The following is a 25,293-nucleotide window of genomic DNA, read 5'->3' on the forward strand; positions in this document are numbered from 1 at the left end:
TGATGACTGTTGCAGAAATAAAAATATGATGCTCCATTTTCAAGACAAAAGTAGTTTGCGTGGGCTTAGGTCCAGTTACAGAAGTGTCCACACCTACCACCCAAGCTAAAAGTTGGGAAAAAGTAAGAGAATCATTAACAGTCTAGCAGGCTAAAGACCATGTGCTATGTTAGGGTAAGTCTAAATTCACCAGAAGGTGTTTGTTAAGAAATGTACACTCAGGGCCGGGCGTGGTGGCGCACGCCTTTAATCCCAGCACTCGGGAGGCAGAGGTAGGAGGATGGCTGTGAATTCAAGGCCACCTTGAGACTACATAGTGCATCCCAGGTCAGCCTGGACTAGAGTGAAACCCTACCTCGAAAAACCAAAAGAAAAAGAAATGTACACTCAGAAGCCAAAGGTAGGAGGATCACCATGAGTTCAAGGCCGCCCCTGAGACTACAGAGTAAATTCCAGGTCCTCGTGAGCTAAAGTGAGACCCTATCTTGAAAAACAAAGAAAGAAAGAAAGAGAGGGAGGTAATATGATGGAGAATGGAATTTCAAAGGGGAAAGTGTGTGTGTGGGGGGGGGAGGGAATTACCATGGGATATTTTTTTATAATCATGGAAAATGCTAATAAAAATTAAAAAAAAAAGAGAGAGAAAAAGAAAGAAGTATAGCCATTGAGCTGGAGAGATGGCTTGGTGGTTAAGGTGCTTGCCTGCAAAGCCTAATGACCCCAGTTCAATTCCCCAGTGTCCATGTAGAGCCAGATGCACAAAGTGATGCATGCATCTGGAATTTGTTTGCAGTGGCTGGAGGCCTGGTTTGCCCATTCTCTCCCTCTCTGCTTGCAAATGAATAAATAAACAAATTAATAATATTAAAAAAGAAATGTAGACAGCATGAATGAAAGACTGTACCTGAGTACTTAGCCAATGAATAAAAGGGGAAAGGGACCTTTGATGGGGTTATAAAAACTGCTCAACTGGTGTGCCTGCCATTTTGTCTTTGTCAATGTTGGGGCCTCTCAGTCTCTTTACTAAGAAAGTAGATATTTTCTGCACACTCTCCACTCCAGCAAGCCTCTCTGGACACTGGTCTATTCCTCCAGGCTCCATGATTATTTCAGAAAGTTGATCCTGGCCCTTTTTATTGAACTGACCTTCCTTCCCTCCTCCTTTTCTGCTTTGCTGGATAAGGAACCCAGGGCCTTGTGCATTCCACACAAGGCATAGGATTTTTACCACTGAGATACACTCCTGGCCTATTGGGTATTTTCTGATAGCACTCATCCTGAACTGAATGCTTGTGATCTCCCCAAATCCCGAAGCTGAAATCTAATTTCCAGTGTGATGCTTATAGGAGGTGGGGTCTTTGGGAGGTGACTAGACGAGGAGGGCTCGGCCAGCATCAGTGGGACTGCCCTGGAGGAGTTGGTTCTAGAGCTAGTCAGCTCTCCGTGCGCCATGGAGACACAGAAAGTAGCAGTGCGCAACCCAGAAGAGGCCCTGTGAGTGCATTTTCTGCTGCTGTTAACCCAGGACTAAGTTCTGAATGAATCATGGAAGAGAGGTTTATTTTGGCTCATGGTGCAGGCGGCATAAGGTCAAGGGCATCCAGAGCAGCACAAAGCACCAAACCTGGAGAGAGTGCTCACGTGTGTTTGTCTGCCTGGCTGCTCTCCTCCTAAAGTCACCAGGTTTAATCATGGAGTCTCCACACCAAGGACGTTTAGTCCTTATCACCACTTACAGGTCCACATCTAACCACAAAGGTTAGATGAAGTTTCTCCTCTCTCTGTTCCTCACAGTGGGGAATAAACATAATTGACCAGATGTTTGTGCAACTCAGGGGGACTCCAACCATAGCAAGGACTGCCCAGCACTCTGACTCTGTCTCACTCTTTAGCCTCCAGAACTAGTTAGTAAATGCTTGCTGTTTAAGCCTACCATAAAATGTTGTAAGAGCCTCAGCTAAAATAAACAGACCAACATCAGAGTCTTCCACCTCTGTGAGGAGATCTGCAGAAGGGCTCTAGTGTGTGAGACTGGAAATGATGGTCTTAGAGGGCCCTTCCAACTTTGTACGTCCATAAACTCCCACAGAAAGGCTGGGTGTGGCAGCGCAGGCCTTTAATTCCAGCACTTGGGAACCAGAGGTAGGAGGATTGCTGAAAGTTCGAGGCCACCCTGAGACTACATAGTGAATTCCAGGTCAGCGTGGGCTAGAGTGAGACCCTATTTTTAAAAAAGGTGGGCCGCTGGAGAGATGGCTTAGTGGTTAAGGTGCTTACCTGCAAAGCCAAAGGACCTCGGTTTGATTCCCCCAGGATCCACGTAAGCCAGATGTACAAGATGGCACATGCATCTGGAGTTCGTTTGCAGTGGCTGGAGTTCGTTTGCAGTGGCTGGAAGCCCTGGCGTGCCCATTCTCTCTCTCTCTCTCTATCTCTCTGCCTTTTTCCCTCTCTCAAATAAATAAAAAAAATAATTAAAAAGGAAAGAAAGAAAGTCTGTATATTCTCAATACCCAAAGGAGACCTTGGTAATTATTAAAAGCAGCAAACGAATACAGCCCCAGGCACCCCGGCTTGGTAGGCTCTTTTCTGATTGGTAAAGGTGCTGAAACTTAGAACTTTCTCGCCCTCCAGCACAGTTCCCTGGGGCAGTGAACTAATACAGTGGGAGCATTGTAAACAAGGAAATGCTCTACAAAAATAAGCAACGAGTCCTTTGCTGGCTTTCCAAGTAGCTTATCCATTAATAGAGAATGAGAAACGAACCAAGAAAGAATTCTACATGCTCTGGATTAGAATCCTTGAACTAGCTAGCATGGGCCATTTGTGTGACCCTAGCCAACGGGCACATCCATTCTGGACCTCGGCACTCAGCAGCTATGCTCTGTGGACCTGTGAAGCACGTGAGCTAGCAGGAGCCTTGCTCCCGGCACACACACCTGCATCAGTGGGAGCCTTTTAAGATGTCTCTTGCTTGAATGCTACTAACTGTCCACTCTCTCACCACGAAGCCCTCAAACCCGCAGCTCTGTGCTGTCTGGTAGACATGTTTAGCTCCAGTGCTTGTGCTGAAAATGCTGCCTGGCTTGCTGGAACTCACTTCTGTCTGCTCTGCCCTGAGATGTTTTGTTCATAACCCTGCTTACTCTTTGTTATTTATTTTTTTCTTGTTTTTTTGAGGTAGGGTCTTACTCTAGCTCAGGCTGACCTGGAATTCACTATGTAGCCTCAGGGTGGCCTCAAACTCATGGTGATCCTCTTACCTCTGCCTCCCGAGTGCTAGGATTAAAGGTGTGCACCATTTGCCCCGCTTCTTGCTTACTCTTTAGAAAACAACTTAATAGGGCTGGAGAGAAGGCTCAGCAGTTAAGGTGTTTGCCTGTAAAGCCTAAGGCTCCTGGTTCAATTCCCCAGGATCCACATAAACCAGATGTACAAGGTGGTGTATGGACCTGAAGTTTGTTTGCAGTGGCTAGAGGCCCTGGCAATCCATTCTTTATCTGCTTCTTTCTCTCTCTCTCTCTCTGCCTTTTTTTTTTTTTAATTTTTTGGTTTATTTTTATTTATCTATTTGAGAGTGATAGGAGGAGGAGAAAGAGAGAGAGAGAGAGAGAGAGATAGAGAGATAGAGAGATAGAGAGAGAGAGAGAGAATGGGCATGCCAGGGCTTCCAGCCACTGCAAAGAACTCCAGACGCGTGCGCCCCCTTGTGCATCTGGTTAACGTGGGTCCTGCAGACTCGAGCCTCGAACCGGGGTCCTTAGGCTTCACAGGCAAGCGCTAAACCACTAAGCAATCTCTCCAGCCCCTCTCTCTGCTTCTTTCTCTCTCTCTCTCTCTCTCTCTCTCAAACAAACAAATAATTTAAAAAAGAAAACAACAAAAGTTCAATTGGTTTTCCACTGGCCCTGGATGAAATAGTGTATTATTATTTTATTAAGTAATACAAATAGTAAAATAAGTCTTAAAAGAGCGTGGCTACACAGCAGAGCCACTAAATGCTTGCTAGATTAAAGCAAGTGTTGGCTTTGACCGTTTTCCCTTGTGGTTGCTCAAAGAACCACTTTGCTCCTCCATTGCAATTTTTATTGCTTTTTGTTTTTTTGTTTTTACGAGGTAGGGTCTCACTCTAGTTCAGGCTGACCTGGAGTTCACTATGGAGTCTTAGGGTGGCCTCGAACTCACGGCGATCTTCCTACCTCTGCCTCCTGAGTGCTTGGATTAAAGGCGTGCACCACCACGCCTGGCTGCATTTTTTTAATTGAAAAAGAAAATGCAGGTCTGGAACCATGGTTTAGCAGTTAAGGCACTTGCCAGCAAAGCCAACGGACCCAGGTTTGATTCCCCAAGATCCACATAAGCCAGATGCACAAGGTGGCACATGCGTCTGGAGTTCATTTGCAGTGGCTATAGGCCCTGAAGCACCCGTTCTCTTTCTCTCTGTGTCTCTTTCTCTCAAATAAATAAATAAAATATTTAAAAAAGAAAGAAAAAAGGAAATGCATACATATGGCAAAAAAACGGAAACAATGCCAAGCATATACAAAGGAGAGACTCTGTGCCCCTCTGTTCTCTGTCCTCGCTGGAGTTAGGAATCCCTTGTGTGGGGTATGTAATCTGACCAGCACTAATCCTCCCATCTTTAAAAGAAAAATATTACATTTATTTATTTGCAAGGGGGGGATTGGGCGGGAGGGAATATGGGCGCGTCAGGGCATGTAGCTGCTGCAAACAAACTCCAGATGCATGTGCCACCTGTGCATCTGGCTTTACGTGGGTACTGGAGAATGGACCCGGGTCCTTTGGCTTTGCAGGCAAATACCTTAACCACTAAGCCATCTCTCCAGCCTAAATCCTCCCATTTTTATTACATCCTTCAGTGAGTTTCAGCCTTACTTGGTAAGCTGAAGGCTGTGGAGCTCTGTAACCCTTCATACGGATAGATTGATTGCTGGGAGCCCTCCAAATTGGGATTGCTGTTTTATGGGAGCGAGCAAGCTGGGGCTGGGATGCTGGTCTGGCCCTCAATTTCCCAATATGTCAAAGGGGAAAGAGGCACCAGTAGGGCGGCGCCAAGTCCCTAGGGCTCTACAATTTGGTTTAGCGCCCGGGGGGAGGGGGGCAGTGGTGACAGGGTGTGGCCAGGGCCTCTATCTCAGGACTCCACCCTAAAAGATGCAATTTGAGTCTGGAGTCAGGCTTGCCCGGATGAATCTTCTCTTCCCATGCTTGCTCCTCCTCCTCCCTCCAGTCCGGTCCTGCCCTCTCTTCTCTCCGCCACCACGCAAGGCTCCTCCCCTCCCGTCTCAGTCTCTCCTCCCTCCGAGCCTCCTGCAAAGCCCGGGGCGGACGTGGGGCCCGGACGGCGCCGCGCACGCGCAGGACGGCGCCGGCGGCCGCGGGAGGGTCGGAGCTGCGAACCCGATCGCCGAGCCGCGACCCGGGGTGCTCGGCCCCGCCGCCCGCCAGGCTTCGGCTCCTGCCCCGGGCCGGGCCTCGCGCTGTGTAAGTCCCCTTCCCCGCGCGGGTCCCTCGGCCCGCCCCTCGCTCCGCGGTCGCCCGGGCCTGGCGCCCCGGTCCACACCTGCCGGCGGCGCACCTGTGCCGACCGCGCACACCTGTCCCGGGGCCGGCGCGCACCCGCGGCCTCCGGAGCCCGGCGTGGCCTCCTCGGCCCCAGCCCGGTCCCCGCGGCTGCCCCTGCGGCCGGCCCGGGGACAGGAGTGCTCCTCTCCGGGAGCCCGGGCGCCTCCTGTCCATCGGGGAGTTCCCGGACGCCTTGGCGCTGCAAACTCCAGCTCGTCCCGGTGACAGCTCGCAGGAGGGGGTGTCGCTGCGCCGGCCTGTGTCTTCCCCCCCTTCCGGTTTGTCCCACTCCGGTGACTTCCACTTGTGGTGTTAGCACACGGTGTGCATGCGTGCGCGCGGGCCTCCCGGGCTAGTTTGGGAAGGGGATTAAGATGCGGGCTGCGCTGGGCTGGATTCGTAAGGAGCAGAAGCTAAGAGGCTGACACGCCCCCTTTAAAACAAGGAGAGTCCGTGGTGGCTTCTAAGGGAGTCAGGCACAGCTACTTCCTCGTCCAGCTGTGTGTCTGCAGGGGCATGATATCCTGGCAAGGGTTTAATATGGTGTAGAGGGAAGAAGAGTTTTCAGAGTCCTGCATGGTAGCATGCGCTGTTATCACTGCAAACCCAGGCACGGAGAGGAGTAGTTCAGGACCAGTCTGGGCTGCAAAAGACCTGTCTCAAAACAAGCAAACAAAAATGACAGCTTTATTGAAACATGGTTCACCAAGCAGAAAAGCCCCTCCTCCTCTAAAATATCCAGTCCAGCCAGCCTTAGTGGCGCAGGCCTGTCATCCCCAGCTACTAGGCAGAGGCTGGAGGGTTGAAAGTTCAGGCTAGCCTGGGCTACAGAGTGAGTTCAAGGCCAGATTAAACAATTTAGACTCAACACAAAAAGTAAAGAGATGGGGATGTGGTTCAATAGGAGAGCGCTTGCTTAGTTTGTGTATCTTGGGTTCAACCCCCTTCTCCCTGGCACTGAGTACAGTCCAGGGACTTGTCAGTATATTCATACCTGTGCAGCCCTCAGCATTCCAGAACTTTTTTTTTTTTTCCGAGGTAGGGTCTCACTCTGGTCCAGGCTGACCTGGAATTAACTCTGTCATCTCAGGGTGGCCTCGAACTCATGGCAATCCTCCTACCTCTGCCTCCCGAGTGCTGGGATTAAAGGCATGCGCCACCACGCCGGGCTTCCAGAACTTTTTTTTATTGCCGGTAAAGAAGCTCTGAACCTACTGGCAGTCATTCATCCCCCAGAGCCCTTAGCACATTTTTTTTCTTCCTTCCCTTTCTGTCTTTCTTTCCTTCCTCCCTTCTTTCTTCTGTCCCTCCCTTCCTTCTTCCCATTCTTTTTTTCCCCTGAGGTAGGGTCTCAATGTAGCCCATGCTGACCTAGAACTTACTCTGTTATCTCAGGCTGGCCTCTAACTCACAGTGGTCCTCACAGTGAACTCCGAAGTGTTAGGATTAAAAGTGTGCGCCACCCATGCCCAGCCCCTTCCTTCCTTCCTTTTCTCTCTCTTCTCCCTCCCTGCCTCGTTTCCTTTCTCAAGGTCTCATGTAGCCCAGGTCGGCTTTGAATTCACTATGTAGGCAAGACTGGCTTTGGATTCTCCTGTGTGGTGTAGGTGGTGTTGGGGATGTAACCTTTGTCTCTTGTGCGTGCTGGGCCAGCGCTCTGCTGAGCGGCATCCCAGCCCCTGATTTACACTCTGGCATTTCAGTAGTGGGATCCTAAGATGTGTCTTTTTAGGTTGGGTTTCTCCACTCTGCTCTGAAGGCCCACTCATCTGTACCACACGTCAGCACTTTGGCCCTTTCGTGGCTGAGTAAAAGCCCATGGCATGGAGAGACCACATTTGGTGTGGTTCTTCCACACATTAGACCCTTCTGTTCTTTCCTTTTTTTTGTGTGTGTGTGTTTGTGTTTGTTTTTCAAGGTAGGGTCTCACTCTAGTCCAGGCTGACTTGGAATTCACTATGTAGTCTAAGGGTTGCCTCCAACTCATGGTGATCCTCCTACCTCTGCCTCTGGAGTACTAGGATTAAAGGCCACCACGCCTGGTTCAAGAATTTTTTTTTTTTTTTTGCTTTTTCGAGGTAGGGTCTCACTCTAGCTCAGACTGACCTGGAAATCACCCTGTAGTGTCAGGGTGGCCTTGAACTCATGGCAATCCTTCTACCTTTGCTTCCTGAGTGCTGGGATTAAAGGCATGTGCCACCACACCCAGCAAGAAATGTATTTTAAAAAAAAAAGTCTTAAAAATATTTTATTTTTATTTATTTATTTGAGAGAGGGAAAGAGGCTGAGTGCGCGTGAGAAAGAGAGGGAGAGAGAGAATGGGTGTACCAGGGCTTCTAGCCACTGCAAATGAACTCCAGATGCATGCGCCACCTGTGCATCTGGCTGACATGGGCCCTGGGGAGTCAAACCTGGGTTCTTTGGCTTTGCAGGCAAATGCCTTAATTGCCAAGCCATCCCTTCAACCCTGCTTCTTTTTATTTATTTATTTTTTCTTTTTCTTTCTTTTCTTTCTTTTTTTTTTTTTTCTCGAGGTAGGGTCTCACTGTAGCTCTGGCTGACCTGGAATTTACTCTGCATTCTCAGGGTGGCCTTGAACTCACAGTGATCCTCCTACCTTTGTCTCCTGAGTGCTGGGATTAAAGGTGTGCGCCACCACACCTGGCTATTTTTTTCTTTTATTTTTTGAGATGGTCTGTCACTGGCCTGGAGTGCTCCAAGTAGGCTGTATTGTCTGGCTAGTGAGATCCCGGGATCCTCCTGTTTCCCTCTTCTCAGTGCTGGGATTACAAGCACTAGCCACTATGTCTTGATTATGTGTGTGTGTGTCTGTGTCTGTGTCTGTGTGTATGTATATGTATGTATGCCTTTATGAGTGTGTGTATCTGTATGTGTGTGTGTTCTGGGCATGGAACTCAGGCGAGCGGTTCACTGACTGAGGTATCTCCTCAGTTCTAGCAGCTCCTTCCTTAGGTCAATGTGCACTTGAAATATGATAAGTCCTAGCCAGCCACGTACACTTCCTTTCCCCACTTCGTGTCAGGCATGTTTTTTCCTGGGTTAGAGACATAGATTGAATCTGGGGCATGAGTTTACAGAACTCTCTTCTGCCCCAAGCACCTCCAGAGACAGCTTCTGTTGAGGTCTATCCAGGGTGTGGCCACAGCTCTGTCTATATCATGCCCAGTTAGACTGGAAGGGACCCAAGGGGCTACTAGGCCCAGGAGGACCTGGTTGTATCGGTAAAACTCCAAAGCTAGAGGGTCAACAAGAGGGTGGTCTCACTTTAGTTTTTTTTTTTTCACTTTAGTTTTATTCCTGTATACTTTTTATCCATGTAGAATAATTGAAGGTCATGATCACTGTCTGCACTCACCATGATTTTAAAAATATTTTATTTAGCTGGGCATGGTGGCGCACGCCTTTAATCCCAGCACTTGGGAGGCAGAGGTAGGTGGATTGCTGTGAGTTCAAGGCCACCTTGAGAATACATAATGAGTTTCAGGTCAGCCTTGGCTAGAGTGAGACCCTCCCTCGAAAAACCAACCAACCAAACAAACAAAAGAGATCACTTCCATTTGTTTTTGATTTTTCGAGGTATGGTTTCACTCTAGTCCAGGCTGACCTGGAATTCACTATGGAGTCTCAGGGTGGCCTCAAACTCTTGGTGATCCTCCTACCTCTGCCTCCTGAGTGCTGGGATTAAAGGTGTGTACCACCACGCCCTGCTCTCTCTCTATTTTTTTTTACACGTGTCACCATATGCGTTCATAGCAACAGAGTTCACTATAGGTGAAACCTGGGAGCAGCCCAAGTGTTCAAGGTACTTGGAGGTGTCAGAGTTACAGAGATGGAATGTAGAATGGTGGTCTTGGGAAGTGTGTGGGGAATCCAGACTTAGTGAGACAGGGTTTCCGTATAAGACGGGAACCTTCTGGAAATGGTAAATTGTTTATTTTGCCACAGTAATGTTTTTCAGTCAGTGTGTGTGTGTGTGGGGGGGGGTGAGGGTGAGGTGGTACACTGCTGCCTTCCTGTTTGTGTTGAGGCGGGCATCTCTGTGCCTGGGCTGGCTCTTCCCGTTTCCTGTTTGAGATGACTGTGGGAGGATTTTGCCCATATTCTGAGTCATGTATTCTTACTGATGATGGTCCATCGTCCTGACACCAGCTACTGGAGAATCTGTCCTTCCTCACCTCCCTGCAGCAGCCACTCACTGAGTCTCAGGCGCCCTTGCCTGTGGGCCTGGTTCCAAGTGCGGCTGCCCTCTATTGTTCTCTGTCTCTTTTGCACACACCATGTGCACTGTAGCTTTTACCTAGTCTTTTGTTTACTTATTAATTATTAAAAATATATATACTTGTGTGTGTGTGTGTATGGGTCTACCATGGTCTTTTGCCACTGCAAATGAATACTGTAGACTTGCACCAATCTTTTTTTTTTTTTTTGCATCTGGGTTTATGTGGGTGCTGGGGAATTGAACCGTGGGCTGGCAAGCTTTGCAAGCGGATGCCTTCAGCTGCTGAACCATCCCCAGCCCTGTTTATTTTTTGCGTGTGTTGTGCAGTTGCAGGAGTGCAGAAGTCGGAGGAGAACGTTCGTTCCTGTATCTCCTTGAAACGGGACCTCTCCCTCAGCCTGGAGATGCTGTTTGCAGTCTGCAAGCCCCAGAGGTTCTCAGGTTCTGCTCCCGCCAGGACTGGGGTTATAGATCTGCATGGCATGCCCGGCTTTTTACATGGGTGCTGAGGAACTAAATAGGTGGTCCCCAGCTCTCTCAGGCTTGAGTGGTACATGCTCGTATGTGCTGAGCCACCTCCCCAGCCCAGTCTTTTACTTCCTTTCTTTCTTTTTTATTTTTGGTTTTTTGAGGTAGGGTTTCATTCTAGTCCAGGCTGATATGGAATTCACTATGTAGTCTCAGGGTGGCCTTGAATTCATAGTGATCTTCCTACCTCTGCCTCCCAAGTGCTGGGATTAAAGGAGTGTGCCACCATGCCTGGCCTTTTATCAGTTTTTAAAAAATTTTTATTTATTTGTTAGAGACAGAAGGAGGGAAAGAGAGAGAGGTAATGGGCGTGCCAGGGTCTCTAGCCACTGCAAATGAACTCCAGATGCATGTGCCACCATGAGCATCTGGCTTACATGGGAGCTGAATAATTGAACCTTAGGCTTTGTAGGCAAGCGCCTTAACCACTAAGCCAATCTCTCCAGCCGTTTTTTCATTTTTAATATCTATACTGAAATATAACTCACATATCTTCAGCTCACCAGCTTCCCAGTGGTATCCACAAAGCAGGCTGCACAGCCGTCACAACATCAGCTTCAGGGCATTTCCATATTCTTGTTTTTTTTTTTTTAATGTTTTTATTTACTTATTTGGTGGCAGGGGGAGAGAGAATATGTGCACACTGGGACCCTTTGCCACTGTAAACTAACTCCAAATGCATTTCCCACTTTTTGCATCTGGCTTTACATGGGTACTGGGGAAATTGAACCCAGGCCAGCAAGGCTTTGCAAGCAAGTGTCTTTAACTGTGCCATCTCCCCAGCCTTTTTTTATTTTTTTAATTTTGAGATGGGGTCTCATTGTAGCCCAGGCTGGCTTAAAACCCATATTCTCCTGATCCAGCCTCCAAAATTCTGGGATTACAGGTATTTTCATCATTCTACACAGAGACCCCCACCCTCACTAGTGATTCTGCCTGGTTTGCTCTTTTTTGGAATAGGTACCACACCAGTTTTTTTTTTTTTTTTTTTTTGGCTACTTTAGCCCATGAATTAGCTTGTTATGCTCCAACAGATACCTGATGGGAATTCTAATCAGAAGCCCATTATATTTATCTATCACACTCGGGAGGAACTGACAGGATATTAACTCTGTCTGTCTATGAACATGTCCGGATCTTGTTTTTAGATCTGGACAGAGCCTGGCTCACTGGAAATGCTCACTGAATACTGAGTGTGCCATTGATAAGATTTAGTCCATGGTTCGTTTCAACTGCTGGTCTCACAGTGGAGAAAAGCAGCCCCTAGTGGCACTGTGTGAATCACCTGTTCTCACAGCGTGTCAGCCAGGGGTCCGGTGGGTTGGGCTTGGCACAGCAGTCATTCATGTTCTCAATGCTGGGACAACTAGAAGCAACTTGTGGTAGGAAAGGCTTATAGCTAAATACATGAACATATTGGAATTTGGTCATTTTCCTGACTGGTTATTCTCATATCCCCTGTCCTCTGCCCCCATTCCACTGAGGGAATGGTGCCCTCCTCATTGGGGTTCTTGGTAATCACTGTGGGGCTATGAATGCATGTGTGTGTGTGTGTGTGTGTGTGTGTGTGTGTGTGCGCGCGCGCGCGCGTGCGTGCGTGCAATGCCTCGGAGTATACCTTCCCAACCTGTGGCTCTTTCGTTCTTTCAGTTCCGTGAGCCTTGGAAGGCCTATTAGAAGTCTCCTTTAGTGTTGAGCTCTTGGCAGCACCTGATTTTCTGCTTTGATGAGTTTTAACATCTTTTATTTATTCATTTATTTTTTATTAACATTTTCTATGATTATAAAAAAATATCCCATGGTAATTCCCTCCCTCCCCCCTAAAATCTTTTATTTTTATTTTTTATTTATTAGAGGGGGGGAGGGAGAGAGAATGAATGAATATGGGCACGCCAGGGCCTCTAGCCACTGTAAACAAATTCTAGTTGCATGCTCCACCTTGTGTATCTGGCTTACGTGTGTGCTGGGTAATTGAACCTGGGTCCTTAGGCTTTGCAGGCAAGCACATTAACTGCTAAGCCATCTCTTCAGCCTGCTTAGCTGAGTTTTGCGTCTTCTCTGTATCTACCACCATGTCCCTGTAGGAGACTCCCAGGCGTGCAGTGAGAGCAGCACTCATATTTAACCCCACCACTTCCTCTGTCATGTTTCCTAGCAGACGTGTTAGAGACGACTCATCTCTTCCTAGGCAGTGGGCTTTTTTTTTTCCCTTGGAGTTCTGATGGGTCTTGGACCTCTCCAGTATTTCACCTTAAATAAAAAGTAGATTCTCTAACCAAGAGTGGGAGCAGCATGGTTCAATGGGGATAAAAATAGACATCTAGAAGACTTTAACATCTAGAAGGCATAACCTCTCCTCTTAGCAAAAGAACAATGTAAGCTTCCCTCTAGGGTCTATGACCTTCCAAGCCATAGGCTTCTGACATGGTTCTCAAATACCAGGTATGAATTCCCTCCCACCAAGTGGACCCCATATCCAAATAGAGAGCAGCTGATTACCCCCATGACCTATGTGCCGCTGCTGCACTGGTGGATGCAGCTTGTCTGCCTGGTTGCTTCCGTAGCTTGCGGGATCCAGTGCTTGTTCGTGCTGTTGGGGACCACTCCGTTATCCCCCAGCAGCTTGCATAGCACCTCCCAGCACTGTGAGAGCAGGCGGGGAGCCGGCTTCCGTCATGCACGGCCTCCCCGTTCCTGTGATCTCGGCCTGTGCTGTCTTCAGCAACAGCGTCTTACCATGTGCTTTGGCAGTGGGAAGGCTTACAGTTTTGAGGAGAAACTTCATCATGGAAAAGAGCATAACGGAGCTCATCTCTTCACACATCAGAAGAGAGCTGTGGCAGTCAAGTGAGCTCGCCATGGAAACACAGTGAGCAAGGCTAAGCAACCCTGGAGTCGGCCCAGAGCAACACACCTCCTCAGACAAGGCCCCACCTTCTTCTAAAGGCTCCACCAGCTGGGGTACAGAGGAAGCTTAGTCTCAAACACTTGAGGCCGTGGGGGGACATTCTACGCTGAACTACCACACTTGGCATGAGCTCTGCATGGTCTTCTCACTGTTGCTTATAGGACAGTAGGATCAGTCTTGCATCCCAGCAGTTGACCAGGGTCAAAATAAGGTCTCTCTCTCTTTCTTTTTAATATTTTATTTATTTATTTGACAGAGAAAAAGGGAGGGAGGGAGGAAGGGAGGGAGAAAGAGAGAATGGGTGCACCAGGGCCTCTAGCCATTGCAAATCAACACTAGATGTGTGCGCCCCCTTGTACAGCTGGTTAATGTGGGTCCTGGGGAATTGAACCTGGGTCCTTTGGCTTTGTAGACAAACACCTTAACCACTAAGCCATCCCTACAGCTCCCCCCCTTTTTTGGGGGTAGGGTTTCACTCTAGCCCTTGCTGACCTGGAATTTACTCCGTGGTCTCAGGGTAGCCTCCAACTCATGGCGATCCTCCTACCTCTGTCTCCTGAGTGCTGGGATTAAAGGCGTGCGCCACCGTGCCGGGCCAACACAGGTCTCTTAAAGCATGGTCTTTTCTCTTTAGACAGGCACTGAGGATGAGTGTCCCTGACTACATGCAGTGTGCGGAGGACCACCAGACCCTCCTGGTGGTGGTGCAGCCCGTGGGCATCGTGTCTGAGGAGAATTTCTTCAGGATCTACAAGAGGATCTGCTCGGTGAGCCAGCTCAGCGTGCGTGACTCCCAGCGAGCACTCTTCATCCGCTACCGCCACCACTACCCACCCGAGAACAATGAGTGGGGAGACTTCCAGACGCATCGCAAGGTTGTGGGCCTCATCACCGTCACCGACTGCTTCTCAGCCAAGGACTGGCCGCAGACCTTCGAGAAGTTCCACGTGCAGAAGGAGATCTACGGCTCCACGCTCTATGACTCCCGGCTCTTTGTCTTTGGGCTGCAGGGGGATGTGGCTGAGCAGCCACGCCCCGATGTGGCCTTCTACCCCAGCTACGATGACTGCGACTCGGTGGAGAAGCGCATTGAGGACTTCATCGAGTCACTCTTCATCGTGCTGGAGTCCAAGCGTCTGGACAGAGCCACGGACAAGTCTGGGGACAAGATCCCTCTTCTCTGTGTCCCTTTTGAGAAAAAGGACTTCGTGGGACTGGACACGGATAGTAGGTAAGTTTACTTAGGGATTGTTTACCCAGAGGCCCTGGGCTTGGAGCTTCTTTACTAGAAGGTAGCTTATAGTGCAGCAAGGACCGCACAGGTGTGCTCACTGCTTGTTTAAAACCAGTGACTTGCTGGGCGTGGTGGCGCACGCCTTTCATCCCAGCACTCTGGAGACAGAGGTAGGAGGGTTGCTGTGAGTTTGAGGTCACTCTGAGACCACATAGTAAATTCCAGGTCAGAATGGACTAGAGTGAGACCCTACCTCAAAAAAGCAAACAAATGAACAACACAAAAAGTGGCTCACACCCGTAATCCCAGCACTTACAAGGCTGAGGCAGCAGGACTGGGAGTTTAAGACCACTCTGAAAAATACTATAAATAAAGAAATGTGTGTGTGCATGTATGTGTGTGTGTGTGTGTGTGTGTGTCTCAACAAGAAATTTCAATATGCTCCGGGGCTGGTGCTCTGTTTTTACTGGAGAGCACCACCCTAAAGCACAGTTTGAAAGCTTTTATTGAAGCTTTTCACTGATACGCACATGAGATACTGAACCTGGAGAGGCAAGAGTGTGGCCCTAGGTGAACTGGGATGGGGCGCATGTGTCTGAGCTCCAGGCCGGGGCACCCTGCTGTTTGTCAGGTCTCTTCCTTACCAGTGAGCCACAGGAAGTCAAGCATTGCCCAGGAGCTCCTGAAGTCAGTCACCCAGCGTGTCTGCACTCTGTTCAGATCCTGGGCTTCAGTGGGTGCACATTTTCTGCCACGAAGCCACACTTTTCTGGGATCAGAATTACAGATTTCCTCTTCTGTCCATTTCTTGTACTTTGCCTGTGTCTTACCACTGCGGCGTTGGCAGAAGAGGTAAGATGCAAGCTCAGGGCTGCAGTCTTGGCCAGAAGGCTCTCCTTTCACTGGGAAGAGCACAGTGTAGCTGTGTCACTCACTGGCGTGATGGCCTCAGGCCCAGGTTTCATCTAGAGTATATGGATGATAATCCCTAGTGAGCCCCAAGAGGCATAATGTTCCCGCCACAGAGTAGGTGCCACAAGGTGGCATGCTTCTGGAATTATTTGCAATCATGCAGCAACTTCCTGCTTGCTGATTAAGTCAGAGAAGAGAACCTCACAGAGCTGAAAGCATAGGCCAAGTTCAGCCCTGGGGGTTGACTGCACAGAGCAGCCCCATCACACTGCTGTGTGCAGCACTTCACAGGTCACAAAGGAGTCTTTATGTCTCACCTGAAGAGAGGCTTCAGAGAAGGGGCGGGCCTGTCTCAGGCCTGCTCTCTTTCATCCTCAAAGCAGCCCTGGATCTCAAGGGCTTTCTTTGGCCAGGCAAAACCGAGTTAGCCAGGCCAGGAGACCCAAACAGCTCCTGAGGCGTAGAGCCAGGCTTGACTCAAAAACCTGGCCTTTCCTTCTCACCGTGTTGCCTCTCACTAAGTTCCTGTTGGTGGCGGTGATCCACAGCTTGCTGCTGCCAGGGAGGAGGGACGAGGGGGGGTTGTGGGGCCTCCCTTCCAAGAAAGCTGTGGCTTGAGGCTTCTTGCAGCCTCCTGGGAAGGCAGTGGGGAGCCAGTCAGCCCACTCTGCAGAGGAGCTGGCCGGGTGGGGATCCCTGCCCTGACCCCACACCTAGTGCCTTTGTCCTTTGTCACGTGACACACCGAGGATTTCTGTAAGCTTCTTTGTGCCTCGCCATTCTGTGATCGCTGGTGATCTGTTTCCCGCAGTGACTTGGCACTGGGATGGAGCCTTGCGCCTGCCTGCACCTCGTGATAGCATGAACTCATGTCCACCATGGGAGAACATGGCCTGTGTGGCTCGAGGGCAAATGTCTGGACTTAGGCCCCATTTTGGTTCAGCGCACTGACAGTCCGATAATTCCACCCATAGCGCCAGCCTTCCCAGGAGCACTGGGTGAGCGTGGACCTGAGCTCCACGCTCCCATGGGCTCCACCCATAAGAACCTTTGCCAATTCCTGTAGTGTCGTAGCTTCAAAATTATTTTCATTCTTATATGTTTCTAATTTTGCTTGTTCCTCTTTCTTTTCTTTCTTTTTTTTTTTTTCTATCATACCGCCCTGTGAGTGTGTTGTTGGGTCTGAAAAGGTAGGCTGTGAACATCTTGATTTAAAGTAGCTAGTTTCCCCCTGTGCTGCCTTCATTGCTTGAAAAACAAGCACCGCTGCTTAGTTCCCTGTTTTCTGAGTTGTCTTGATGTTTAAATGTTTTTAATTTTAGCTATCTTAGCACGTGTTTGATATTTGTCAAAATACTTGCTCTGAAGGACCTTGTTTGGTCTTGGTATTTGCTGACAAATGAGCTTTTACTAATTCCTTTTTGTTTTGAGGATGTGACATGCCAGTTGAATTGGGTGGCTGCAGAGAGGCCCTTTCCTTGGGACCCTTTCAGTGGGGACAGCAGGAATGCAGTGCCCGCTTGCCTCCAGCTCGGAAGCAAGCGAGCCAGGCATGTGGTCTTGGCTATAGCTGTGCATGGCGGCAGGCGGCACAGGTGTTCTGGGCGCAGAGCTGCTGATGGGCGCTGCCCGCTGTTTCCTTTGCTTCACCTTGAGCCTGCTCCCTTTTCCTTTGCCTTGGCCACTCCCTGCCACAGGGAAGAGGCTGTTCCGAGTCCACAGTAGTCTGTCGCCTCCTTTGTGAGGTCTGAGGGCTATTCTCCAAAATTCCAGTTCGTTCGGATCTCAGGCACACAGTGTGTGCGTGCCATTGACCACTCTTGTCTGTGTCCTCACCAGTGAGCCTCCGTCTCCCCGCCCAGGCTCCCTGCCTAACCCTTCCTTCCTCCTGCAGCCAAGAAAGCCTGTTCTGCCCTGGGCCAGCTCGTATCTGCTGCTGGTGGCCCGTCCCTCATCTGTACCACTGATCTAGACCTGTGACCACCCATGGTCAGCCTGGAGGGTGGACCTTAGGCTGCCCTGGTCTCTGATGTCCCCACCTCTGGTTTACCTGAGTGTAGGGCAAGGGTCCTGTCCTGAATCCTGCATATACCACACACTGCCACTGAGCCTCCATCTTCGGTACAGCTCTGGCCCAGGTGTGAGCATGTGATTCTTTATTGCTGTAGCCTTGTTGAGATAGTGGGACTTGCCAAAATATTTCCTTCCAGATCGAGGCTGGGCACGCAAAAGGGAATGGATGTCACAATATCGGAAGCTGGGGCTGTTCCCTGGGAAGTAGAGCAGGGTCCTGTTATGGCTGCAGGGCCTTCCTTTCACTCACTAGGTCCTGAGATCCACATGACAGCAGCCTAGCCCCTCACAACCCTGTTCTGCTCTGGGTCTGGGGGTCCTTTGGAGAGTGACACATGGCCTGCGTTTCGGGAAGTCACGCTGGCTGCATGAGTGGTGGTGGTGTATGGCGAAGGCTGTTGGGTTGCCTGTGGCCTTGCCTTGTTGGGGTGGAGGAGCAGCCTGATACAGTGTTTCTTGTTGGCAGGGCATCCTGGCAGTGCCCAGTGGCCAGGATGAAAGCTAGGGAAGGCTGGTGTATGGTCTCCTCATCTCTGCCTCATGACAGGTACTTGGAGCAGAAAAAGTAAATTTTCAGGTAGCTGAGCACTGCGGAGCTTGGGAGAGTTGGGTCTGATGGGTTTGGCTTCGGTACCTGCCAGCGGCCTTCCCTGAGGTAGCCTTGGGGCCTCCTGGATTCCCACTGTGAGCATTGCTTTCCTGGTGAGGGAATCCTTCCACTGCTGCTTTCCTTTGGGAAAAAGAAAGAAAGTCCTTTCTTTGAAGACAGGCACTATTCCGCAGGTTAGGTATGTTCCCCAGGGGTAAGGGGTTTTGGTGATGCAGTTTTTGGACTCTGAGCTGACGCAGAGTTGGCTGCTTTGCATTAACGGCATGTCCCTGCCAGCCTTTCAGGAGCCCTAGCAAGCGCCCGGCCCCTGCCCTGAAAGCTCTGTTGAAGCTGCTCTGAAATCGTGAGGACAGAAGTCCCTATGGCGAAAGCTAAGTGGCTGGCTAATGCTGTGTCCCGCCTCTCTCTTTATACAGTTATTATAGGGTAAAGCTAAGGAAGTGGGAGATGATTGATTTTTAAAAAAAATTTATTTATTTATTTATTTGAGAACGACAGACAGACAGAGAAAGAGGCAGAGAGAGAGGGAGAATGGGTGCGCCAGGACCTCCTGCCACTGCAAACAAACTCCAGATGCGTGTGCCCCCTTATGCATCTGGCTAATGTGGGTCCTGGGGAATGGAGCCTCAAATTGGGGTCCTTAGGCTTCATAGGCAAGCTTTTAATGGCTAAGCCATTTGTCCAGCCCTGATTTTTTTTTTTTTTTAAGAAGCTGACATAAACTCTTCTGCTAATGCTGGAAAATCTAAAATGAAAAACCCAACTCCAGTGCTATCTGTGTAAAATATACAGCTGAGGTCCTATATACCCGTTACTTTTTAAAACGCAGCTGGCAGCTGGGCGTGGTGGTGCACGCCTTTAATCCCAGCATTCAGGAGGCAGAGGTAGAAGAGTCGCTGACTTCAAGGCTACCCCGAGACTACATAGTGAATTCCAGGTTAGCCTGGGCTAGAGTGAGGCCCTGGCTCAAAAATCAAAAAATACCACTTTGTAGTACCTTTAAAACTTTTTGAGACCTTTAATATGCGAACATAATGCGCAGTGGTGGCAGTACCTTTCTAAGGCCAGGACCCTGCGACTCCCATAACTGCGCCTGTGGTTGCTGGCCTTCTACCTTAGAGCCTCTCGCTGCCTAAGGCTCAATGTTTGTCAGTGCCCAGAAAGTGGTGCACAGGCCGTGTGCTGGGGGTGGGAGCCGGGCAGTGATACACCTTTCTGGCATTTTCCCTTTCAGACATTACAAGAAGCGGTGCCAAGGACGCATGCGGAAGCACGTAGGGGACTTGTGCCTCCAGGCTGGCATGCTGCAGGACGCTCTGGTGCACTACCACATGTCTGTGGAACTTCTCCGCTCCGTGAATGACTTTCTGTGGCTCGGGGGTAAGAGTGTCTGACCAGGTGGTCTGGTATGTGGTTCCTTCAGCTCTAATTTGGGTACAAGAAAGCAGGGAAAAGAGAGGGAGGGAAAGTGGGCAAGCTGTGCCAGTTGCTGTGGAGTTGGTCACTTCCCTGTCTGATCTGCTGCCCCCTCAGCACCTCTACCCTGCATGCACCCTCTGAAGGAGGCGCGTGCTTCCTCCTGCCTCCATTCTTGGCACACCTTGGCCTGTGCTTCATTCAGCTGTCTCTGTGCACACATTGCCTCTTGTGGTCAACCCCTGGCACTGCCTGCACAGCAGCCCTTGAATAGATGCACATGCTGGAATGGACAAAGGATGGAGTTTTCTTTTTAATGTTTTATTTATTTATTTATTTGACAGAGACAAAGAGAGGGAGGGAGGGAGACAGAGAAAGAATTGGCGCGCCAGGGCTCCAGCCAATGTAAACAAACTCCAGACACATGCACTCCATTGTGCATCTGGCTTATGTGGGTCCTGGGGAATTGAACCTGGGACCTTTGGCTTTGCCTTAACTGCTAAGCCATTCCTCCAGCCCAGGATGGAGTTTTATTGAGCCATAAGAATGAATGAAATACTGATACCATCACAACACAGAATTCCACTGATAAGAAATGTCCAGGAAAAGTAGACTTATAGGAGCAGATGGTGGGTCAGTATTGCTAGTGGGCAAAGGAAGAGAATGGGAATGGCTGTTAGCAGTGTTGGGCATCTTTCTGGGTGATGGACATCTGTCATCAAATGTGATGATGTATGCACAGCTTTTTTTTTTTTTTGAGGTAGTGTCTCACTCTAGCCCATGCTTATCTGGAATTCACTATGTAGTCTCAGGATGGCTTTGAACTCATGGCACTCCTCTTACATCTGCCTCCCGAGTGCTAGGATTAAAGGTGTGCACCACCATGCCTGGCCAGGACTTTGTTCTTTTAAAAAAAATATGACTTAAAAATCTTTTATTAATTTATTTGCAGAGAGAGAGAGAGAGAGAGAGAGAGAGAGAGAGCACGCTCAAGAGTGGGTGCTCCAGGGCCTCTAGCCATCTCAGCAGACAAACTCCAGATGCATGCACCATGTTGTGCAGCTGGATTCATGTGGGTACTGAGGAATTGAACCCCGTTCATTAGGCTTTGTAGGCAAGTGTCTTAATCACTGAGCCATTTCTCCAGCCCCTAAATAGGACTTTCTTTACATTAATACTTACACCTTAGGAGTAGGGCATGTTGTCAGCCATTCAGTGTAAACCAGGTCAAAATCAAGTAACGAAGTCGGTTTTATAGAAGTTTAACAAAGAGTCTCTTTAGTATGCTTAAAATGGAGTAAAGTAATTGTATAATGTAGCTTCTTAAAGAGAGCATAGAAATGCAAGTGGGGAAGAGAGGCCAGCAGAGCTGGGAAGAGGTGTGGAGGAGGAGCAGGGCAGCGGAGCGTGGCTTCACTCTCTTCTTCTTGAGGACTAGCTAGTGCTGGAGGAAGGTGCTGGTCTCCCCGTGAGCCTGGCCAGCAGCCAGTGACCCAGCAGGAATGGTGCCAGCCCACACAACTCCCCAGAAAGTGAAGCAGGCCTGCTGGGCCCCTAAAGATGAAGGGCGGCACATAGATGCTCTTCTTTTTTTTTTAAATTTTATTTATTTATAAGTGACAGAGAGAGAGAGAGAAAGAGGGAGAGAGAGAGGGAGAGGGAGAGAATGGGCGCGCCAGGGCCTCCAGCCACTGCAAATGAACTCCAGATGCACACACATCTGGCTTATATGGGTCCTGGGGAATTGAACCAAGGTCCTTAGATTTTGCAGGCAAACGCCTTAACCACGAAGCCATTTCCCCAGCCCCCCCCCTTTTTTTTTTGAGGTAGGGTCTTGTTTTAGCTCAGGCTGACCTGGAATTCACTATATAGTCTCAGGGTGGCCTCAAACTTATAGCAATCTTTCTACCTCTCTCTTCCAAGTGCTGAGACTAAAGGTGTGTACCACCACACTCAATCTTTTTCTTTATTTTTTTTCCAAATAATTTATTTGTTTATTTGAGAGAAAGGAAGAGGCATATAGAAAGAATGGGCACTTTATGGCCTCCAGCACTGCAAACGAACTCCAGATGCATGTACCACCCTGTGTGGCTTATGTGAGTACTGGGGAATCAGACCAGGGTCCTTAGGCTTTACAGGCAAGCACCTTAATCACTAAGCAGTCTCTCCACATCTTTTTCTTCAGTTTTGAGACAGAGTGTTCAGCTCTCAATGTAGCTGACATGGCCTTGAACTGACCCTCTTGCCTCTACCTCCTGAGAGCTGTGATAGCAGGTGTGTGCCACCATGCCTGGTTTCTGTTTTGTTTGCTTTTTCTTCCTTCTTTTCTTTTCTTTCTTTTTTTTTTTTTTCAGGGTAAGGTTTTGCTAGAGCCCAGGCTAACCTGGAATTGACTGTGTAGTCTCAGAATGGCCTGAACTCTTGGCCATCCTCCTACCTCTGCCTCTTGAGTGCTGGGATTAAAGGCATGCGCCACCGTGCTCGGCTTCTGTTTTGTTTTCTAATGTGAGATATATATGAAGCTTCTTGTGTTTTTTTTTTTTTTTTTTTTTTTTTGTAATTTCTAAGAGTGTTAAGGAGTTTTGAGACCAAAAGATTTCAGGAAATACCAGCATGAACCACCACATCTAGATGAATATGAACCATTGCATTAATGAATACAAATGGCAGCGATGGGCTCAGGGGTACAATGTATAAGGGCAAAACATAGCTTAGGGTACGAGGACATGGCCCCCTGGGATGGAACTGGGTGTGCAGTGTATGTACATGGCTGCCTTCAGAAAGAGGTCCAGGTGTGTGTGCAGGGTGTGAGCCGAAAGATGCTTTGATCCTACCTTAGAATATTATTATTATTGTTATTATTATCTTTGGTTTTTTGAGGTAGGGTCTCACTCTAGCCCAGGCTGACCTGGAATTCATTATGGAGTCTCAGGGTGGCCTCCAACTCATGGCAATCCTCCTACCTCTGCCTCCCGAGTGCTGGGATTAAAGGCGTGCGCCGCCATGCCCGGCTTAGAATATTATTTTTTAAAAATATATTTTATTTATTTGAAAGATTGAGAGAGAGAGAGAGAGAGAGGGAGAGAGAGAGAGAATGGGCACTCCAGGGCATCCAGTCACTGAAAACGAATTCCAGATGCATGTGCCCCCTTGTGCATCTGGCTTACGTGGGTCCTGGAGAATCGAACTGGGATCCTTTGGCTTTGCAGGCAAACACCTTAACTGCTAAGCCATCTCTCCATCCCTTAGAATATTATTTTTATATCCCTCCCTCCTTCCTTTCCTTCTTTTCTTTCTTTTTGTTAGTGTGGTGCTGGGATGGAGCTCAGGGCCTTACACCTGCCAGCCAGGAGCTCCACCACCGAGCTGCACCCCAGCCCTGCTGCTAGAAGTCTCTAAGCCAGGGCACATTCTGCTCTGCAGCTCTAAGCCGGACACAGTCACTGCCACTTTGTGTGAATGACAGTGTGGGTTCCAGGAATGAATGACTGAACAAATGAGTGAGTGGAAGCTTCACCAATGCACTCAGCAAAACCTCACGCCTTCCGTGTGGTCCGCCCTGACGCAGGCCTGTGAATATACTTGGCAAGTCCCTGTGTGCTCAAGAACTAATGACCTTTAGGCTTGAGCTTTGTTATGGGGAAAATTGGTCTTTTCAAATAATCCAACTGTTGTAGTCATTCTTTTTTTTTTTTGTTCATTTTTATTTATTTATTTGAGAGTGACAAAGACAGAGAGAGAGAGGCAGATAGAGTGAGAGAGAGAATGGGCGCGCCAGGGCTTCCAGCCTCTGCAAACGAACTCCAGATGTGTGTGCCCCCTTGTGCATCTGGCTAACATGGGTCCTGGGGAATTGAGCCTCGAACCGGGGTCCTTAGGCTTCACAGGCAAGCGCTTAACCACTGAGCCATCTCTCCAGCCCTGTTGTAGTCATTCTTAGCCTCTGTGGCTGAGCTGGTGATGGACACTACCTTTATTAATTACTTTTTGTTTCTTTTTTGGGATATCCAGCTGCCTTGGAAGGGCTGTGCTCGGCTTCAGTCATCTACCACTATCCGGGTGGAACAGGGGGTAAGACTGGGGCTCGCCGGCTCCAGGGCAGCTCACTTCCTGCTGAAGCAGCCAACAGACACCGACCAGGTGAGCCCCGCTCCTCCCTCCTCCCTCCTCCCTCCTCCCTCCTTCCTCCCTCCGCTGAGCAGCACCTGCCCTGCTCAGGCCTGGCCAGTGCTCACAGCAAGCGAAAATTCCACTGAGTCAGAAATCTTACACCAGGCATTTTCGGCTCATTTTCTTTCTTCTTCTTCCTCCTCCTCCTCCTCTTCTTCTTCTTCCTCCTAGCTTTTTCTTTCTTCTTTCTTCTTTCTCTTCTTTTTTTTTTTTTTTTTCTCACGGTAGGGTCTTGCCCTAGCCCAGGCTGACCTGGAATTCACTCCACAGCCTCAGGGTGGCCCTGATTAAAGGCCTGCTCCGCCATGCCCAGCTTCTGGTTTTCTTGAACACTGCTGATCTAGCTCACTTCACACCATTGGTCACTCTGATGGTTTACATGGACGGCAGCTTGGCAGGACCCAGACTCACCTAGGAAACTAGGCTGTGAGCGAATGTCTTGATTGGGTTACTTGACGTGGAACGACCTCCAGTGTGGGTGGCTGGGGTCGTGGAGCCCACGCCGAGGAGAGGCTGAGCGCCGGCTCCATCACTCTGCTTCCCGACCGCGGGGCAGCGTGGGCAGCTGCTTCACGCTCCTGCCTCCGGCCTTTCCCCTTTACCGTGATGGGCCGTGACCAGAACCAGCCCTCCTTACTGAAACTGGTTGCTGTCAGGTATTTTGCCCCAGCAACAAGAAGGGTAGGTAAAGCAGTGGCTTGCAGTGGCTGGCTGATTTCTAGAACCCCTGTTAAAAGTCCTGTGGTAGGATGTCTTGACCATCTTTGTCTGGTCTTTGCACTGTTTCTGTGTGCAAGGTTGATGGCACTAGAAATATTTAGGGTGACTGCTTACTTTTCCTTGTTGACAAGTGTGGGCAGAGACGGTTTATAGAGCCTGATGCGAGGCACTGGTGCAGCTCAGCCAGTGAGGTGCTCGTCTAGCCTGCAGGCGAGGAATGCTGTCATGAGCGGGGCTTAGCCGACACTCAGGAAGCTTTTACTGTTGCACATAGTCCGTATGTTACAGTGTCCAGCGGCCTTCAGGTGACAGCTGAGGAGGTTGAGGGGACTGACTTCTGCAGAAGCACAGTGGCCTGCAGATCTGCCTCAGGCTATATCTGCGGGACAGATATGTCGCCTCACCTAGGATTCATCTCAGGATGAGTTAGTGTGTCGGGTCTGTCGAGCCTTCCTCCCGTGAGGAAGCCCAGAGAAGCTGAGCATCTAGCACCCTCCGTACAGCCCTGGGGTGAACACTGCAGGCACCATCTTGATGCAGGAGAGAAGTTCTGATCCAGTCAGTGCCGCGTGACCTGAAGCAAGTTGTTTGATCTAGTGGGATGTGGGGGCTCATGCCCTCAGTCCCATCATTTGGGAAGCTGAGCCTGGATGATCACCATGAGTTCTAGGCTCTCGTGAATTTCAGATCAGCCTAGTTATAGAGTGAGACCCTGTTTCCAAAAACCTACATCAATAACAAAAAAGTACAAAAACAAAGTTTTTAAAATTCTTTGTGCCTTAGTTTCCTTAGTGATGAAATGGGGAAGATGATAATAGCTCCTGCCTCATAGGGCTGTTGTGAAGTTGAATGAGATGGAGATGTACATTAGGATCCAGAAAATTCTAGCCCCAGAT

General features: G+C 49.3%; 1 protein-coding gene across 2 annotated transcripts in view; it reads left to right on the plus strand.

Moving 5' to 3' along the window:
- Positions 1-5,418: 5,418 nt before the first annotated feature.
- The window catches only part of Trappc9 (trafficking protein particle complex subunit 9), a 562,289-nt gene continuing 542,414 nt past the window's right edge, over positions 5,419-25,293 (plus strand). For both annotated transcript variants that reach the window (XM_045143193.1, XM_045143194.1), the window contains exons 1-4: positions 5,419-5,505; positions 13,897-14,493; positions 19,326-19,471; positions 23,519-23,647. In XM_045143193.1, the coding sequence (XP_044999128.1) occupies positions 13,910-14,493; positions 19,326-19,471; positions 23,519-23,647 (859 nt within the window). In that variant the 5' untranslated portion in view covers positions 5,419-5,505; positions 13,897-13,909. The remainder of the gene's footprint in view (positions 5,506-13,896; positions 14,494-19,325; positions 19,472-23,518; positions 23,648-25,293) is intronic.

Source organism: Jaculus jaculus, chromosome 2, assembly GCF_020740685.1.
Source record: "Jaculus jaculus isolate mJacJac1 chromosome 2, mJacJac1.mat.Y.cur, whole genome shotgun sequence".
Taxonomy (NCBI): domain Eukaryota; kingdom Metazoa; phylum Chordata; class Mammalia; order Rodentia; family Dipodidae; genus Jaculus; species Jaculus jaculus.